General features: G+C 45.0%; 1 protein-coding gene across 3 annotated transcripts; it reads right to left on the reverse strand.

Moving 5' to 3' along the window:
* Nucleotides 1–498: 498 nt before the first annotated feature.
* On the reverse strand, nucleotides 499–18,907 carry LOC135555961 (ataxin-2-like protein). Of its 3 annotated transcripts, XM_064988782.1 has the most exons (24): nucleotides 18,609–18,907; nucleotides 18,225–18,331; nucleotides 16,974–17,013; nucleotides 16,677–16,733; nucleotides 16,431–16,502; nucleotides 15,240–15,423; nucleotides 14,955–15,076; nucleotides 13,829–13,920; nucleotides 13,343–13,561; nucleotides 10,702–11,009; nucleotides 10,528–10,614; nucleotides 10,298–10,423; nucleotides 10,078–10,155; nucleotides 9,908–9,969; nucleotides 9,522–9,820; nucleotides 8,588–8,654; nucleotides 8,226–8,375; nucleotides 8,032–8,095; nucleotides 7,720–7,883; nucleotides 7,372–7,504; nucleotides 7,051–7,166; nucleotides 2,514–2,696; nucleotides 1,183–1,354; nucleotides 499–1,096 (listed from the first exon to the last, which is right to left on the reverse strand). In XM_064988782.1, exons 1-24 carry the CDS (start codon nucleotides 18,627–18,629, stop codon nucleotides 1,038–1,040), a joined length of 2,982 nt encoding a protein of 993 aa, XP_064844854.1. In that variant the 5' UTR covers nucleotides 18,630–18,907; the 3' UTR covers nucleotides 499–1,037. The 3 variants fall into 3 exon arrangements, with proteins under 3 accessions (XP_064844854.1, XP_064844856.1, XP_064844855.1); XM_064988784.1 differs by lacking the exon at nucleotides 18,225–18,331; XM_064988783.1 differs by lacking the exons at nucleotides 18,225–18,331; nucleotides 18,609–18,907 and adding an exon at nucleotides 17,805–17,925.
* Nucleotides 18,908–19,175: the final 268 nt, after the last annotated feature.

Below are 19,175 nucleotides of genomic sequence, written 5' to 3' on the forward strand. Positions count from 1 at the left end.
CATTAGTTTACAGGTGCTGCACCTGGTTTGGGAACAAATTGATGCTTGAAACAGTGCTATGCATGTAGCCTAGTGTTAAATTCTGTTGTCACAACTTACCTAGTGCCATACACGACCGGTAATTAAGTCTGCAGAGGTTAGTTCTTGATTCTTATTGCTATGCATTATTGACTTTCTTCGAACTGAAAGCCATTAGGTCAATATTAGACTGTTCCAAGATATCTTCATACCTAGAAAAGCCTCCAGTCATAATGCTCAATTTTGGATGAGGTAAAAATGAATCGTCCTCTGGAGAAACTGACATGCTGTAAGTTATAGACTTTTTATACTAATTCTGTGCAAATAGGACTTATAAACCATGTGTGTTATTGGGTAATGCGCCATAGTTTACGGTGAAATTCACATGCTTATCATACACCTTTGAAAAAGAATCTTGTTCATTTAGATTTATTTCACCTTCGCTCTTGCACAGAAAATAAGAGTTCTGGCGGCATGAGGTTGAGTTTAAAACTTTATTTTTGTATGATTTTTCAATTTTTTTGTATTTTAATAGTTTCATTATTTATTAATGGTTACCTGTAAAAGGAGGAGATGGGGAGGAAGTAGGTCAGGTTAAAAGGGAGAAAGTCTCATTGTGATAACTCCTATAATTCTCTGCAGTCTCTTCAGTCTACTATGGCGAGACGATGCTTTCGCCATGTCAATCCTCTCAACTTAAATGGATCCAGCTAGCGAGGACGACTGTCTTTCATAAAAACAATAAGTCCATTTTTTTCTCCGTCCCAAACAGAGTAGCAGAAAGGGAGCCTTTGATGGGCTCTCTAACTAAAAGGACTCTGGGTAAAAAACAAGTTGCTTATTTTGTGGGCGAGAGGAGAGTGGCGGCTGTGGTTCCAGAAGGGGGCTTCAGTTCTCAGACCAGTTTAGCCGATCAGAGAACAACTTGATTAGGTCAGTCAAAGACTGGGGGCCTCAGCTTCCCCTCTTCCATCCTGTGTCCTGCTTCTTCTGTGGTCCTCAAGGTGTAGGTAGGGGTGTCAGTTTCCAGGGGGGTGGAAGGAGAGCTGCTGGGTGGGGTGAGCCTGCACCTGTACAGCTGGAACACAGAACAGTCACTGGCGATCTGTAAATGTAAAGCTAATTTCTATTGGAGATGTAGCTCCATGACTTGAAGTTACTTACCCTGTGGGTGTTGGATGTAGTAGTGTTGGTGCGCCCCCTGCTGGGGAGGAGGGCCGTGCTGCTGGGCAGAGCCTGGGCCTTGCTGTGGGGGCGGGGCGTAGTGCAGCATCATCTGGGGCGGGCCGTGGCCTCCTTGGTGGTGGGGGCCAGACATACCTTGGGCAACATGGGCCTGGAGAAAGAAGGAGCAAGATAGTGGCATCCCTTTCTTAAAAAAACATTTACATGCAAGACTAGTGATCTCCAGATCTACAGCGCTAGAAAGATTCAGAGTGCAACGCAGTACGTGAATGTTTTCCGCCAAAATGGGTGGTTCCTTGTAGAATGCCGTGCGGGTGACTTTTTGGAGCTCCAAATCTGACCATGTGGGGGCAGTGTTAAAAGCTCTGCTAACCGAACCCGACAGGCTTGACTAATCATGACGGTGTCAGTGCTTCAACATCAAATATAAGACAGGAGTGATTATTTCACAGAATATAAAATGTTCCTCACTGTCAGTATAGAGTAACCAAAAGTAGCTAACAGTGCTCTCCGGTCTCGTCATTGAGCAGAGCAGCCCCAGCTGAGCCGTAGTTATTGTTACCCAGACTTAGAGGCGCTGTGCGCAGGGAGCGAGTGACAGGAGCAGCTAATGGAGGAGGTTATTTCAGGCAGGGCCGGGGCCTTAAATTTGGCAGAAGCAATCGGGCCTAGGTAGGGCCTGAATGTCGCAGGAATGGGTTGGGCTCTGGCTTAAAGTTATGCAGGCAATGAAGCCGTTGCTTGGTCTGATCTACATAGGCAACGCAAAGTAGCATTTTGTATTTGATAACCAATCTCAGTGACTGTTTAAAAAAAACATTGCCTTATTAGAATCCACACAAAGGTATTTTGTTGAAGTAATAACTGATTCCAGGCTATTTTGAAACAGTAAAAACAGCTAGTAGCCATGTGCCATTCCTCATATACCACTATTTTTTGCTGATATGGGAGCAAGTCTCACTAGTCTTGAACTTTAAAGCAGCATATCAAATTGAGATGTAGGTTACACTGGCAAGTATAATATACTATCAAGGGAAGACTAACTTAACTTCACCGCGAATGGGAGTCTAGGAATCACGGACTGGTGAGGAAATCCCATTACTAACGGTTGTCCACTGCTCCCAAAAAAATCTGACTCCACCCACACACGTAGATCAACGGCGTGACGCTTGTATCAGCCTTACATAATTGAAACAAAAATACTTTGACTTGTGCTACATCTGTATCATTGTTTGCTTAGATCTGTTACTCTCTCCTCTGGTGAGTTGAATGTATGTGGGCTGTGGGTCCAGAGTAGTCTGGTGTTTTACCTGTGTGAGCTGTCCCAGGCCGGGGTAGTGTTGGGCCATGGGCTGGTGGGTGGGCAGGCTGTAGCCCTGCATGGGGTAAGAGGCCTGGGGAGAGCTGTGGCCAGGGGGCATGTTAGGGGGTGTGGGTGCTGGCAGGGGCCCAGAGTGGTACATGGACTGGGGCTGGGGGCCTCCCTGGCCCGACTGAAGAGAAGACATGCGTTAGGAAATCACATACTTGTGATACACAACAATGAGACAAACACTATATTCTCTCTCACACACAAACAGACTAAAAACAGTAGACAGTAAAGTACCCACTACTAAAGGGTAGATATATATGTTGAGTAGGGCAATGAAGGAGTCGGTCTGATAGGAATTTGTAATGTCATCGGCCTCCCCCCTTGCTTGTGGAGCAATAGAGAACAAAAAGAGGAAAGCCCACCCTGCCACTTGTGCCATGTCATGCGGAAAGCTGGATCACCTATTGAGATGTGCCTTTTGTTAAGTAAATCAGATGTTTTTTTATTTAACTAGGCAAGTCTGTTAAGAACAAATTTTTACAATGACGGCCTAGGAACAGTGGGTTAAATGAGGCAGAACGACAGATATTTACCATGTCAGCTCGGGGATTCGATCTAGTAACCTTTCGGTTACTGGCTCAACGTTCTAACCACTAGGCTACCTTTGTAAAAATGTTATTTCACCTTCATTTTAACCAGGTAGGCCAGTTGAGAACAAGTTCTCATTTACAACTGTGACCTGGTCAAGATAAAGCAAAGCGACACAGAGTTAACATGGAACAAACGTACAGTCAACAAAGTCTATATACAGTGTGTGCAAATGGCGTGAGGTGGTAAGGCAATAAATAGGCCATAGTAGTGAAGTAATTACAATTTAACTGCAGCTCCTGTTGAGGTGAAAAGATTAGGCACAATAGTGGATTTTGCAGTCCGCCTTCAAAATAAAAGTACGACAACATTTTTATTCATTTGCACCACTGTCAATGGCATACATTTATTTTGAAGGCAACCCGCAAATTCCACTATTGTGGCAAGCTTCACAACACAACCCGGTCAGGTCGAGCCTCACTAGCTGGCTGCTTATAACGTTAGCTTTGGGCAACAGGGTTAAGTAGTTGGCTAGCTATTAATTTCATGTACTGAAGTTCAATTTCAATAGGCGAACAACAAGTGTCAACCAAGCTACTTACACAAGGATTCCTAAATCATTGCTAAGAATAATGAAAATGACTGCAGTTTCTACTGGTCATTGTTTTCAGGCTAGTTGTATTGGTGCTAGCTAGGTAACATTACCAAGCTAAAGCTAGCTACCCCAGAAGTTGCGTTTGAACAAATTAAACACATCGTTCGTGGCCGGTGTTTGCAGACTTTTGTACAGCTTTGACAGTGCTACTGTATCTTTTTTTGGACACGCAAAGACCCAAACGGCGTTCCATAGCATGTATGTCATGGAGCTAATAACAGTGACGCCATTACTCTATTCTCGCTGAAATGTTGGTACTCTCAAATGACTGATCGATCCACACAGCAGACATGGTGGGCTAGTTTAGGAATGCTGTGTTGCAAGTATAGTGCATAATGTTATGTGGCGTCACATGCACTTACGTTATATCGGTTTTGCACATCGCGTTAAACTCGACACCGGCAGATGTTGGCATTTTTAGCTAATATTGTCCGATTCCGGAATGTTCACCGATACTACTTTACGTTCATGAAAACAAATATAAATCTCAGCATTTGTTTGATTGGAGGGAACCAGACGAGCCATGCGCGCTCTACCAGAAAGATGCTACTTACTAAATAAATCACGTGGTTAATCCAAAATCGGAATTAAAAGTATAATCTAAAAATTACAATTTAGCTAATGTAAGGGCATTAGCCCCCGTCATATGGACACTGATATATACCGTGATCCATTGACAGCTAAAGAAATTAGTGCATGGAATTCAGATAGGTCTACTGCTGCATTGGCCTGTAGGCTATAACTTTCATCGTCAACTAAGTAAAATACATAGTCCGAAAGCCGACAAAAACAGTAAGACATATCCTGATGAAAATGCAGGTTCTTTCAATCGCATTAATCTCTCTACTCCGCCTTTCTATCGGTCTTGATTTGAGCCATCACTAGTGAAGTTCAACAATGAATCAACTAGCCTATTCCGGGCCCTCAGTTTCCAGAGCTCGTGACAGACGGACTTTTTTGAATGTTTCCACTGGATATATCAGATCATGATAAGCAGATTTACAGAAGCGCAGTTTATAAATGGTGAGTTAAGACAGACATCCCCAACTGAGCACTTTGCTACATTTGTGGGTAGCAGGCCGGGTAGGCCTACTTCTGTGTGCTCAGGCGCGTACTCCAACGTCATCAGGACAGAAAAATCAGACATGCTCATTGCTCACATGGAGCACTCCAAACAAAAGACAAAATGTTTACTAAACTTTCTCACAAGTGTAGCAGGTTGTGAAAAGTAAATGACATACACGCGTTAACAAAAATGTATGTAACTAAATGACGGGGATTAACGGTACATTTACTAGGCTCACTCACTGGTTACATATGTAACGGGGAATTTATCAAAATAAAAAATGGCCAACAATTCACACAATGTGCAAGAATTGGCGGGAGACAGCTGAGCGCATGCATTCTGGAGAGAAGGCCATATCGTCACCACACAGCCCCCTCCATGTCTCAACATTTTACTCTAGACATTATCTTTACACATATTTTAGCTATTCACTGACAGCCACAACTTAATAATCATCTAGTTCTACCACGCTTGCAGCCCAAATAGTCATAGCACTACACAGCAATTTTTTAAAAGAAGCTAACCAATACTCTGTGGCTAAGTCATGCTCTCTGATGAAGTATTTTGAATTATTTTATTTAGAATGGAGTAACTATATAATTTAGGGGTACAGTGCACCCACAAACTTTCCTTTCCAATTGGCTGGAACCAGAAATGTGTATATAATGATGCACATGTCTCCGCCCTATTAGAGAAGCACTGTATTTTTATTGAACCTTAAATGTTAAATTCTTATTTACAATGACGGCCTAACCCAGACGACGCTGGGCCAATTGTCCGCCGCCCTATGGGACTCCCAATCACGGCCGGTAGTGACGCCTCTAGCACTGAGATGCAGTGCCTTAGAACGCTGCGCCACTCGGGAGCCCCTGCATGAGTCAAAAGGGTTCCAATTGTTTTTCCACCATTCATTTTTCCCATAATGCCATTTTGATAACTGAAAATCTCTCTAGGACAAGGTGACTTACCACCAATATATTTGCCTGTATTTACCCCCCGCCAAAATGAAATGCTAATGCGGCTATCATAAAGAACTACAAATGCCATGATCTGGACAAAACTACTGAATCTAAAAAGAGACAATCTCTGGATTAACTATCTAATGTTAGCTAAATGTAGTAACGAATAAATTGGCTACATTTCTTTAAATTGACAATTCTGTGAACCGTCTTGTGCAAGTTTCACATTGACACAATACCTGTGTGTCAGGTGTCAGCTCGAGGTGACGTGCAGGAGATTGCAGAGATTTGTAGTCGTGCATGATGTCTACTTTAATGCTAATTAGCATTTTCCAATCAGAGTAAAGAGAACCAAATATATTGATAAGTCACCTTGTATGAGAGAACAGTCATGGCAGGTTAAGCAAAACAAAAGCGATTGGAACCATTTCCCTGTTTGACCGCTAGGTTTTATGGGTATGACAACACTGTGGGGCTTTAGGCAGTTGACAACACATACTGAGAGAGGGGTGCCGTTTCGCTCACTTGGATGCTATATATGAGATTGATGTCTCTCTGTCAGCGTGCGTCTCTGTGAAATAAAATATCAATATGTAATTTGGATAGGCGAGGTGGTACAGGGTAGGCTGGGCCAGGCCCACAATACCAGCCCTGACTAAGCCGAACATCTGAACAGATTCTCTCTTCAATCAAAATCTCTCTCAAGCCACCAGTTCTGGTTATTGACCGCAGACGGAAAAAACCCTCTATGGGCTTTGCTATCACAGAAGCGATCAATAGCAAAGATCAGAGGTGCGCCCTCTATAAATTTCTGTGGACAGCAGCAGTCATGATATGTCTAAAAACAGCTTTTCTCTACTTGCTTGAGAACTAAATGAGGGAACAGGTCAAGATCGGATCATGGAAACACGTTACCGATTCTGGAAGTAACATGTAAAAAGTAAATTTACATAAAGCCCAACACTGCTGGAGCGCCACTTTAATTACAGGAAACATGCAGCAAAGATACCGACAAGACAGAATCTGTCCTACACCATTACGTGAATCGCTCTCCCCCCGCACACACACAGCCTAGCGGTTAAAGCGTTGGGCCAGTAAGCGAAAGATAGCTGGTTTGAATACATGAGCCGACAAAGTGAAATCTGTCGACGTGCCCCTGCTTCAGGGGCGCCGTACTACCATGGCTGACTCGGTAAAATAACACATTTTACTGCACCTATCCGGTGTATGTGACAAAACAAACACACAGCTGGGCCTGTTGGTTTACCTGTCCGTGCCCAGGGCTGGGGGCAGTGTGCTGGGGAGGGGGCTGGCTCCCAGTAGGGGTGCTGGAGGGCTGCGGAGGGTGCATGGAGCTAGAATGGTGGGAGAACTGCTGGGGAGCTAAGACAGATGAAAGACTAACTTGAACCTGAAGTTTTTTGGAATCAAACAATTTACAAACCAAAGAGCCTTGAACAATGACAGTCTTAGAATAAATGAATTGTATTGATGCGACTGCATGTAAGCAGGACGTTGTCCTGTACACAACTAAAATGATGAAGTCTTGCTGAGTGGACTTTTAAACAGAGACAGTGCGTTATCTTACCATACATGGTCGGTTGTGGTCCCGGGGGCCCCTCTGTCTGTCCGGGGTACTGAGGGCCTGGGGGGCCCAGAGCCTGGGGGTGGCCTGCCTGAGTCAACATCCTGGCCCCACCCTGCAGCATTGAGTACACCGGCTAGAGAGCAAGCGAGAGGCAGAGGATAAAGAACGAAAGAAGGACAAAAAGAGTGAGATAATGATATGAACAAAACATTATTTAAAAAAAATCCTATGCAGGTCAGGCTTCTATTGAAACAAAACCTCCATCCACAACACATTCTGGGTCTCCGGAGCTATGCTGTTATAAGCGTGGATAAGTATTAGCGCCAGCACCACTAGCACAATAGTTACCTGTCCGGGGTAGTGGGGCATGCCCTGGATGACCTGACTGTACTGCAGGTAGGCCTGGGGGTAGGGGGAGGCCACCAGGGGAGGGCCTGCTGCAGACGCTGCAGCCTGGAGCATCTGGGGCTGAGAAGAGCCGTGGTGGTCCGGACGAGGGCCTACCACCTGGCCTGGGGGGGGATTAACATACTGATCATAACTTTAATTATCTACTTGTTGATTTAAAAAATGTTCTCCAGTTGCTAAATTAAAAAGTGAAAGGTTAGGACAGTGTTGCAACCAACCTATTGTTTAGGCAACAATGGTGTGAGTGTGTACCTTTAGCTCTTGGATACTTCCCCTGCTGGACTGTGGACATGGTGTACTGATACATCTGGGGAGGCTGGGAAACAAAGGGACGGTTAGACCCCAACAACGTGTGTACACACACACCATTTGTTTTTGTTTACACCCCAGACACACTAATGCTTATTTTTCACAGAGGCCAAAGTCAAACACAGGCTCAGTTCTACCTGTACAGAGTGTCCCTGTATCTGTACGGGGGAGAGGTACGACAGGTAGGGGGTGCTGTAGATGGCCTGCTGTCCAGGGGGGGGCTGGAGCACCACGGAGGGGCTGAGAGGAGTGGGCCGTGGGGGGGTGGGGGCTGGGGATGGCTTCACCTGGGGAGGAGAGAAGGTGCACGTTTTAGGTTGGTTTGTGAGATAATGTGTGTGTAGTTGAACAAATCACACACACAGTTACATTTGGTGTGTGAGTTGGTGTGAACATAGTTGAACTCCTGGCCAAACAGGTTGTTGTGGGAGAGAATTTGTTCTCAACTACTTCCCTGTGTGTGTGTGTGTGTGTGTGTGTGTGCGAGAGAGAGACCGACCAGTGTCATGGGTGCCTTGAAGACGAACTCTTTGGCGTTGGGGTTCAGCGTAGACTTCTTCACCTGGCTAAAAAACACACAAGGAGAGCGAGATGACTACTCCAAATCATCTTTCAAATCCCTTTTCCATACATCCATCCTCAACACGGTGACTACCTTGCCCACCTGAGCATGGGGCTCACTTTTGACTTAACTTAGCACTGTATCAAAATATTGCTCTATACGGTATTGTAAAAATCCATACCGGTATTCATGATATATCACCCAGATCCTGCATAATACCTACAGATGGGTGTCAACACATCTTATCAACACTAGGGGTGTACGGGGACCTCTGTTTGGTCCGCATTGTGAACCTGTACCCTTCTTTGTGCGTTTGTAACCAAGAGGGAAAGGGGAATTTACCACATACGACTGGAAAAACCCACTTGAATGGTCCTCAAGCTGGTAATTACTAGTGGGGAAACTCGTCTATCATCCTGAGCACCCACTTCTCCCACATGTTGACCTCTGACATCACTTATTAAGGAAATGGTCTCTAACAGCATTTTCGGCAGATAAATGCAACAAAACATTGTTTGTAAAAAGCAATCTATTAATGTGTTTAAACCATTTGTTTACAAGCACGATAGCTGGTAACTTCCCACCTCCCACATGGTTACAAACGAAGCATTGGAGTAAAAACTTGAGGCCCAACATAACAATCCAGTCAAAACAGACAATACCAAGAAAATTGTGAATGACATTAAATTTTTTTCTGTGACCCCACAACCGTAATACGTACCGAACCATGGATTTGGTGAACCGTTAAACCCCCTAATCAACACTACTACATATAACAGATTAACTGGAGGTATTAGGTTGACTTAGAAGTAGAGTATTGTACTACACTGGAATAATGTACTGTATTGCACTGTTCTTCGGTCACACTTACTCAGCCACGCCCTCCACTCTCTCGCCGCACTCCTCGCTGCCAGGGGTCCTGGCAGGCTGGGGTGTCCCTGCAGCCTGTCTGTCTGGACCTGATGACTGAGAGGTGGTGTTGGGGGCTGGAGAGGGGGAGGGGGTAGTGGGGTTCGGGGTGAAGGAGGACCCCTCTCCAGTCTGGGGGTCCTGGGAGGGGGTGTGGCCAGGGGCGGGTATAGACTCGGCTGTGGTGGCGGAGTCTGATAGGGAGGGCTGAGCGGGCTCTGAGGAAGTGGGGCCAGCAGAAGGGGAGGAGCTGGGCTGGAGCTGTCGAAGACAGCGAGAGTGTCAGAATCAGATAAGACACATGGGGTCACACACACAGGCACACATGGACACGAGACACACACTTACCCTGAACTCTTTGCCAAATTTCCGGAGCTCCTCCAGCTGTGTTCTCTGCAGGACTGAGGGAACTGAGAGGGAGAGAGAAAATCATGGAGAGAAAAATCTACTTTTCAAAAGACCTGAGATGAGGGGAAGGACAGGGACCAGTCAAATGCAGAGGAAGTGAGAGAGCTAACCTTTGCCGCTCTTGCCGTCCTGAGGGCTGGCTGGTCCTTCTGTCCTCTCCTTAGCCGCTGAGCTCAGGATCTCATTCACTGAGAGCGAGAGAAAAAGATAGCAAGAGACAGATGGAGAAATAGAGGTAGAAAAGGGAACGGAAATCATAAAAAATTATTCACAAAAGTAACTTCAATAGAACTATATAAGAATAATACTGTAGTAAATCCTCCTCCTCACCATCCACAGTGAACAGAGGGGTGGGGCCAGAGGACTTGGGTGGTGCCGAGGCGATCGAGGAGGAGGAAGTGTCCAGGTAGGCAGGGCCAGCCAGAACGGGGTCGTCTAGTTTTGGAGAGCGAGAGACTGTGGGGAGAGAGAAAGAAGGGAAAAGTGAGGGATGTGAATAATCTAGAATATGAGTTGTGGAAATGTGTTTGTGTGCACTTTCAGAGGAGGTGTGTGTGTACCTGCAGGTGAGGACTGGGAACTTGGGTTGCGCAGAGTTCTATTGGTCTGTACGGATCTCTGGGCTTTGGGAGAAGTTCTGGATGACACTGATGCACAGGAAGAGCACACTTAAAACTCAATATACCCAAAAACTCACACTCCCTCAAAATACCCAAACAAGACAGAGGCCTTACCTCCGTTGACGGAAGAGCGTGAGGCATCGGCTAGAGCTTGTGGGTGGGAGATGGAGTGAGGGATCGGGTGAGAGGAGGAAGAGGGGGTAGGGCTACTGGGCTGGGCCGGGGGGCTGGCTTGGGACTGGTGGGGAGAGTAGGCGCTCCTGACGGACAGCGGGCTGCTCCTATCAGAACCCTGGGAGGGCCTAGAAGAGCCAGGGACTCCTGTTCGACTGGGTATTGGACCAGAGGCTCCGCCCCTCAGGCTGCTGGGGGACACACCCATCTCCCTGGCCCTCTGGGGAAGAGGAATGTATTTACCCTCCCTAGAGAGAGAGAAGTATAAAACGCAACAATTTCAAAGATTTTACTGAGTAACAGTCAATTGAAATAAATTAGGCCATAATCTATGGATTTCACATGACTGGGAATAGAGATATGCAACTGTTGGTCACAAATTTTTTTTTAGAAAAGGTAGAGGCGTGGATCAAAAACACAGTATCTGGTGTGACCAGATCTCCTTCGCATAGAGTTGATCAGGTTGTTGAATGTGGCCTGTGGAATGGTGTCCTACTCCTCTTCAATGACTGTTGCGAAGTTGCTGCATATTGGCAGCAACTGGAACACACTGTCATACACGTTGATCCAGAGCATCCCAAACACGCTCAATGGGTGACATGTCTGGTGAATGTGCATGCCGAGAAAGAACCCGGGACATTTTTTAACCACCTTTTTTCCCCAATTGCATGGTATTCAATTGGTAGTTATAGTCTTGTCTCATCGCTGCAACTCCCGTACGGACTCGGGAGGGGCGAAGGTCGAGTGCCATGCGTCCTCCGAAACACGACCAAGCCAAGCCGCACTGCTTCTTGACATAATGCCCGCTTAACCTGGCAGCGTGCATGCGCCCGGTCCGCCACAGGAGTTGCTAGAGCGCGATGGGACAAGTACATCCCGGCCAGCCAAACCCTCCCCTAACCTGGACAAAGCTGGGCCAATTGTGTGCCGCCCACATGGGTCTCCCAGTCGTGGTCGGCTGCGATGGAGCCTGGACTCGAACCAGGATCTCTAGTGGCACAGCTAGCACTGTAATGCAGTGCCTTGCGTCACTCTGGAGGCCTCCTGAACTGGGACATTTCAACTTCCAAGAATTGTGTACAGATCCTTGCGACATGGAGCCTTGCATTATCATACTGAAATATGAGGTGATGGTGGAGTAAGAATGGGCCCCAGGATCTCATCACAGTAATCTCTGTGCATTTAAATTGCAATCAATAAAATGCATTTGTGTTCATTGTCCGTAGCTTATACCTGCTATACCATAACCACCACCACCAGAGCACTCTGTTCACAATGTTGACATCAGCAGACCGCTCGCCCACACAAAGCCATACATGATTTCTGCCCAGTTTAGTTGAAACCTGGATTCATCCGTGAAGAGCACACTTCTCCAGCATTGCACGCACCCTGCACGCACCCAAAAGCTTGGGGTCACTTAGAAATGTCCTTGATTTTGAAGGAAAAAGCACATTTTTTGTCCATTAAAATAACATCAAATTGATCAGAAATACAGTGTAGACATTAGTAATGTTGTAAATGACTATTGTGGCTGGAAACAGCTGATTTTGAATGGAATATCTACATAGGTGTACAGAGGCCCATTATCAGCAACCATCACTCGTGTTCCAATGGCACGTTGTGTTAGCTAATCCAAGTTTATCATTTTAACAGGCTAATTTTGCAATTATGTTAGCACAGCTGAAAACTGTTGTGCTTATTAAAGAAGCAATAAAACTGGCCTTCTTTAGAGTAGTTGAGTATCTGTAGCCTCAGCATTTGTGGGATCGATTACAGGCTCAAAATGGCCAGAAACAAAGAACTTTCTTCTGAAACTCGTCATCCTATTCTTGTTCTGAGAAATGAAGGCCATTCCATGTGAGAAATTGCAAAGAAACTCAAGATCTCATACAATGCTGTGTACTACTCCCTTCACAGAACAGGGTAATCTGGCTCTAACCAGAATTGAAAGAGGAACGGGAGGCCCCGGTGCACAACTGAGCAAGAGGACAAGTATATTAGAGTGTCTAGTTTGAGAAATAGACACCTCACAATTTCTCAACTGGCAGCTTCATTAAATAGTACCCGCAAAATACCAGTCTCAACGTCAACAGTGAAGAGGCAACTCCAGGATGCTGGCCTTCTAGGCAGAGATCCTCTGTCCAGTGTCTGTTCTTTTGCCCATCTTAATCTTTTATTTTTATTGGCCAGTCTGAGATACGGCCTCTTCTTAGCAACTCGGCCTAGAAGGCCAGCATCCAGGAGTCGCCTCGTCACTGTTGACGTTGAGACTGGTGTTTTGCAGGTACTATTTAATGAAGCTGCCAGTTGAGGACTGGAGGTGTCTGACACGTGCCATTGGAACACAGGAATGATGGTGGCTGAAAAATGGATGTTGTAGATATGTAGATATTCCATTAAAAACCAGCTGTTTCCAGCTACAAAAGTCCTTTACAACATTAATGTCTACAATGTATTTCTGATCAATCTGATATTTTAAAATGGACAAAAAAAGTGCTTTTCTTTCAAAAACTAGGACATTTCTAAGTGACCCCAAACTTTTGAACGGTAGTGTATATCTGCGATTGCCTTACGGTCTCACCTGCTCCCGGCACTACTCTGGAATCCAGGGCTGCCCCTCTCCCTCCCCTCATCTCTCTCTCGGACCACGGCGCTGTACTTGTCCTCCTCGCTCTTATCGTCGTTCTCCAGGTTGGTGCGGTGACGGTACTGGGGGCTTCCCTCGATCTCATTCGCTAGGCGGGCTGCACGTGCCTCCCGCTGCCGGAAGCCATCCGAGCTGCCCCTTTCCAGGGGAACACTGAATGGGGAGAAAGACATAAGACTTCCAAGGTCATTCAAAAATATGAGAGAGAAAAATTGAGATGAGTAAATGAGGCTGTGTTCACACAGGAAGCCCAATTCTGATATTTTTTTCACTAATTGGTCTTTTGACCAATCAGCTCTGAAAAAGATGTGATAAAGACCAATCACTGGGAAAAAAACAACACAGAATGATACTGAGCTATAGACAGTGACCTGATCATATTCCACAATCAGAATAAGGAGCTGAGGGGAGAACACTCACGTGTACATGGAGAGGCTGGAATCGTAGGTGGACGTGACGCCATATGTCTCCTCGTTAAACTTGAACATTTCGCTGGCATCCCAGCCATTAGACTGACAGAGACAGAAGAACCGTACGGTAAGTGTGTGCCTATGTCTAACCAAGTGCATGAGCACGGCAGTAACCAAGTTTCCATCCAACCACTTCATGCAGATTAATTTCTTGACAAAAGAAAATGTAAATAAATACAAATTCAATTGGCCTGATAGCTAACTTGTCCTATTGTCGACAACACCATTGTTTGGTCGGTGAAATAGATTATGCCATAATTGCGATGGAAACGCTGTGATGTGCAACTATTGAAATAATAACCATCATGTCAAAATAAACTTGGGAGTCACGCAATCATATGTTAGGTTCTTGTAACTTACTACCATCACGGCGTGTGAAACCATGAAGACTTTACAGGCAAATGATAAACAGAAGTTCAATGGGTTTCCATCACATGTTTTACTCCACCGATGGTTTTGTCACACGATCTGTTGTGATAAATAGCAAACTTTCCCAATCTGGTTTTAGTGCATGCTCTCGACAAGTTTGCTGATATGGGGAAGAGCAAGATCATTTTTATTTGATAATGGCAGCCAATCATCATGTCAGTTATGAACTTCCCATTGTGGGTAAGTGCACGGTGAGATTCAAGAAAATGTCCAATAAATATTGGAGGGTGTTATTTGAATGCTGGTGACATGATGATTGGCTGCCATTATCAAATAAAAATTATCTTGCTCTTCCCCATATCAGCAAACTTGTCGAGAGCATGCACTAAAACCAGATTGGGAAAGTTTGCTATTTATCACAACAGATCGTGTGACAAAACCATCGGTGGAGTAAAACATGTGATGGAAACCCATTGAACTTCTGTTTATCATTTGTTACATGGTAAATGAAGCGCAGGTGTTTATGTGCACTAGGTCATCACGCAGTTGTTGCTGATGAAAAAAAAAATAAAACAAGTCTGTTTGATAGAAACCCAAATGAGGTTGGATTTTTTGTTATACTACAGATTTTAGAATCTGTTAACAAATTGGATGGAAACCTAGCGACTGTGTCTATGCATTTCTCTGTGTGTGTGAGCGCGCCTCACCGTGTCAGTCTCCAGGTCAAAGCCTTCTCCATTGCTGTCGCCTCCGTCCCACCGCTGCAGCACCTTCTCCCGGTGTTCCCCGTTCACCCGCGATGAGCTGATTGCTGTATCTGTGAAAGCATCTACAAAGCCCCAACTTGAAGGTATAATGGGTTATCTACTAGTGGTACATAATGATACACACACATTTGGTTCACCCTCCAATCGGTTCCACTGCTTACTTAAAACACACATCCTTATCTTGTTTCAGTCACACTGACAACACAGTCTCTCTCACACACTTACCTCTGATGGCGTAGTTGAGGTCCACATCTCGGCAAGTCATTGTGACCAGGTCGCCGGGGCTGAAGATCATGGTGTCTGTGATCTCCTCGATCCTGGGCAGAGAGGGTGGCAAGCCTCCCCCTCCGTCTCCATCCGCCTCTCCTCCCTCACTCCTCTTGTGGACCGCGTCGACCACCAGCTCACACTGGAGAAAAACACATTAGGACCACAGATGAACCACAGAGGTTAAGTGAAGAGCGGCTGCAGGCAGTGGTCAATGTGACCTGTGGGTGTATTCATTACGCAGCAAAATGCTGTCGGTTGCAAAACATAAGACGTTGTGCAACGAAAACTAGTTTCTGTCGGACAATTTCAAGTAGGTCCCTCCTGGTGTTGCATGGTATACCGAACCTTCAGTAGTTTTTCAAAACTAGAACACGAAAAACGGTACTAGATTTTTTGTTACCTTCGGTACTTCTGTCAAATGTGTCTCACGGATCAAGCGTGTCTATCAGCACAGCCGACCTCTTATTATAGTGTGCACTGTGCCTGCTCCACTTACTCATTGCTAGCCTGCACTGGGAGTCTGGGCTGTATCATGTTAGCACTCATGCTGCACACAAGTTAACACTTAAATAATGCGACACGGCGGCATGTAGAAATGTTGAAACTGTTGCTTACTGTTCGTAAAACAATGTCAATATAGGCCAAAACACTTTACAATGAAAGATGATACCAGTAGCTTCCAGCTATTATAGGCCAACTTTCCTTGCTAGCTGACAGGTAAAGCTAACATGACTTCACTAACCCAGTACTTTGAACTATAGTGCAAACCATAATGCTAAATATGCTGATTTGAAAGTTGATTGCCACAAAAAACGTTATCCATTCTCTTATTTCAGTCTCTCTCACAAGGATGATCTATTGCCTCGGCGAACTGACTGTGCGCCTACGGGCCATCCCCCTCTTGCCTCGTGAATGGCGTCATTCCTGCACCGCTCTGATTCAGAGGAGTTGGGTTAAATGCGGAAGACATTTCAGTTGAATGCATTCAGATGTGCAACTGACTAGATTTTGTAACGAATCCGACTAACGAATACACCAGAGATCAAGGTGAACATCTGACCACAACAATGTTTCTATGAGTGGTCAATAACGTGTCGGTATGCATTACACTCCTGTATGGTCTAATACAAGGTAGTAGACAATTACCCTTGAGCTGAGGGTCTTGAAGATGCCTTCATACACATTTCCACTCTTCACTCGGACGTCACAGGTGGAGCCCTTGATGGATAATAACAATAATAATAATAAATGGTTATTGGTCATTTCATTGCAATATACATTAGTAGATAGTTGTCAACAACTTAAATAGTGCACATTAGGGCATAGTGTATGTGCTGCATCAAAGTAAGGCACCATGGTGGACCAAGCCTAATTGACCAAATGAACACTCACCACTACAGCTGTGAGATAGTGAAGCATCCTGGTGTTGTTGTAGACACCTTCAAATACCTGTTGTAAACAAGCATGTCTGACTTCAGTATGGTATGGACCTAAATTTCAAAGCTCCAAAAAAAATGTGACTTTACTCTAAACCCAATTTCCTTTAAACATTTTAGAGTTTACAATAGTGCACTAGTATGGAAGCAAACAAAGAGAAAGACAACCTACATTATGTCATCAAAAGGGTACTAGGCTATGCACTTCTGTAGTACATGCTGGATAGCCTACATTTCATGATATATGACTTACGGGAGAGGACTGAGATGGCGGCTTCATTGTATTTCTTGTCCTGAATGTGAAGAGAGAACATTAGCAACAGACCAGACAAATGGGTGTAGCTGGCAAAATGCTGCAACGCAAGAAACGGGCGGGCAGCTGCACCACTTTCAATGTAGCTAACTAACATGCAAACTTGCGAGGCATTATGGACACGGAATAATTTTGCGTTGATCAAATGTGGACTTTTTTAGACTGGTGGTCCTCGATCTGTCATAGGACTGCATGAAGCTAGCTAGATGATCTAGAAGACCCGTATATGTAGCCGTAGGGCAAGACTTATCACCGTCACGAATCCGTGCCGACGCCGGTGATCTACGTTAGCTAGCCCTGACATTTGGTGGGGGGAGGGGGAAACAAGCTAGCCCCGAAGCGGATCGTGTTCTGTTCTCCATTACAGTGCCGTACGACATTGTTTGCGAGGCTTAACCAAAACAATTGAGTTGACACAAGCTGGCTAACTAGGGTTAGCCAAAAACTGAAGGCAACGTTAAAGCGATGTGGCTAACAGTGTAGCTCACGTTACCTAGCGGTAGCCAGCTAACGTGCAACTATTTTAGCTAAAGTAATCTGGGAACTGGCTAACAATTGAGTAACTGGCAAGATGGTCAAAAGATCAAAAATCTAAACAGATTGTTTGAGGTGCAATACAATAGCTAGCTGACGATTGTCTAGTTAACGTTAGCTAGCAAGCTATACAAGACAGCTAGTGAGGAAACCAACTGCAAACTGGTAAATAATGTAAGAATGTATAGATATCGAGAGAGACGCTGAATACAATAAATAATGAAAACGTATTAATACTTTTTAGTCATGTGCATCCCTGTTACTCCGCAGTCTTGTTGATTCTGTGAAAAATCACACGACTTGACAGGCCAAACAAAATCTAAAGCAAATGCTTAAAAACACAACAAAAACACGGATAATCCCCTCCCCACAGAAAGTGAATGGGCATATTGGCGTCAATCAAAACGTATCGTCTCTTTCATTGGTTCGGACAACGGTCAATCATAGCAATGTCGATTAAGCAGAACCTCTGTGCCCATTGGCCCGCAACCCACATCAATTATATTTACTTGGTTCCAATTGGCATAAAACGACGATTTAAAGCCTCCATTGGACATGGGCACGCCTACTGTAATCCTCGTATTGACCGGTAAACCTTTACGGATATGTGGCAGATCCCCGGACTTGCTTGACGACAGTGGCCGAACATGTGCTTACCTTCCAGGCACAGCTCTGTTGGTACTACTCCCGCTGATATGAGGGGGTAAACCGGCTGGCCCTGCCGTTCCATTGGAGGTTTTTCGTCCGCATGAACCGGGTTGTTGCTGGTGTGACACGTGCCAATAATTACACCTCAAGTAACAGTTGTACGGATTAAATGTGTCTTTAGTCTACTAAATAGTATTTGACATTACCAGACTGGCTACCTCGCTAGTGTACAATTAAGTCAATGAGGACACCATCGATAAAGATCACGTTTGCTAGCCAACTTTTAGCTAGCTGCTAACAAATATCGAACCAGCTAGCTAGAATGCATACACACAGAACCCAATACAAGTAGCAGCAAGTGATCATTAGCAACTTGACACAACTACAACTCACGTTCTGTCGACGAAAAGACATTGCCTCTTCGGAACTCAATCGAGTTTATCTGACTACTGTAGTACAGCCCTGCACGCTATAGCTAGCTAGAAGAGCAAGCAGTAATGTCCCTTCTGTAGCTAAAACTGAGCACGTCGTTTTCGTTTCCTCTCCGTAGATATACTCTTGCGTGTGGCTTACTCCGATTGCATGTCATTTGTAACTTGAACAAATTCTAAAAGTCGGGGAAAACAAATTCGCCGGTTTGGCACCACAAAGATGCTGTAGTCTGCGTGTGGCTGACTGGGTTGATGGGGGCGTGTACGTGCGCATTCACAAATTAAGAACGTGCACGCGCTAAACAGTTTAGACCCCAAAACTGCGGTCATCACTAGTTTCCAACCAAACCCCGCCTAGATCTAAAATGTATCTTCTTAAAATCTGATTTTAAACATAACCCGAACCTTAACCACATTGCTAACCGTATGCCTAACCATAATTTATGACCCAAAAACTAATTTCTGTTTTCATGATTTTTTATGATATAGCCATTTGACTTTGTGGCAACCCAAAACTTCAAGAATTACT

This window comes from Oncorhynchus masou, chromosome 15, assembly GCF_036934945.1.
Source record: "Oncorhynchus masou masou isolate Uvic2021 chromosome 15, UVic_Omas_1.1, whole genome shotgun sequence".
Taxonomy (NCBI): domain Eukaryota; kingdom Metazoa; phylum Chordata; class Actinopteri; order Salmoniformes; family Salmonidae; genus Oncorhynchus; species Oncorhynchus masou.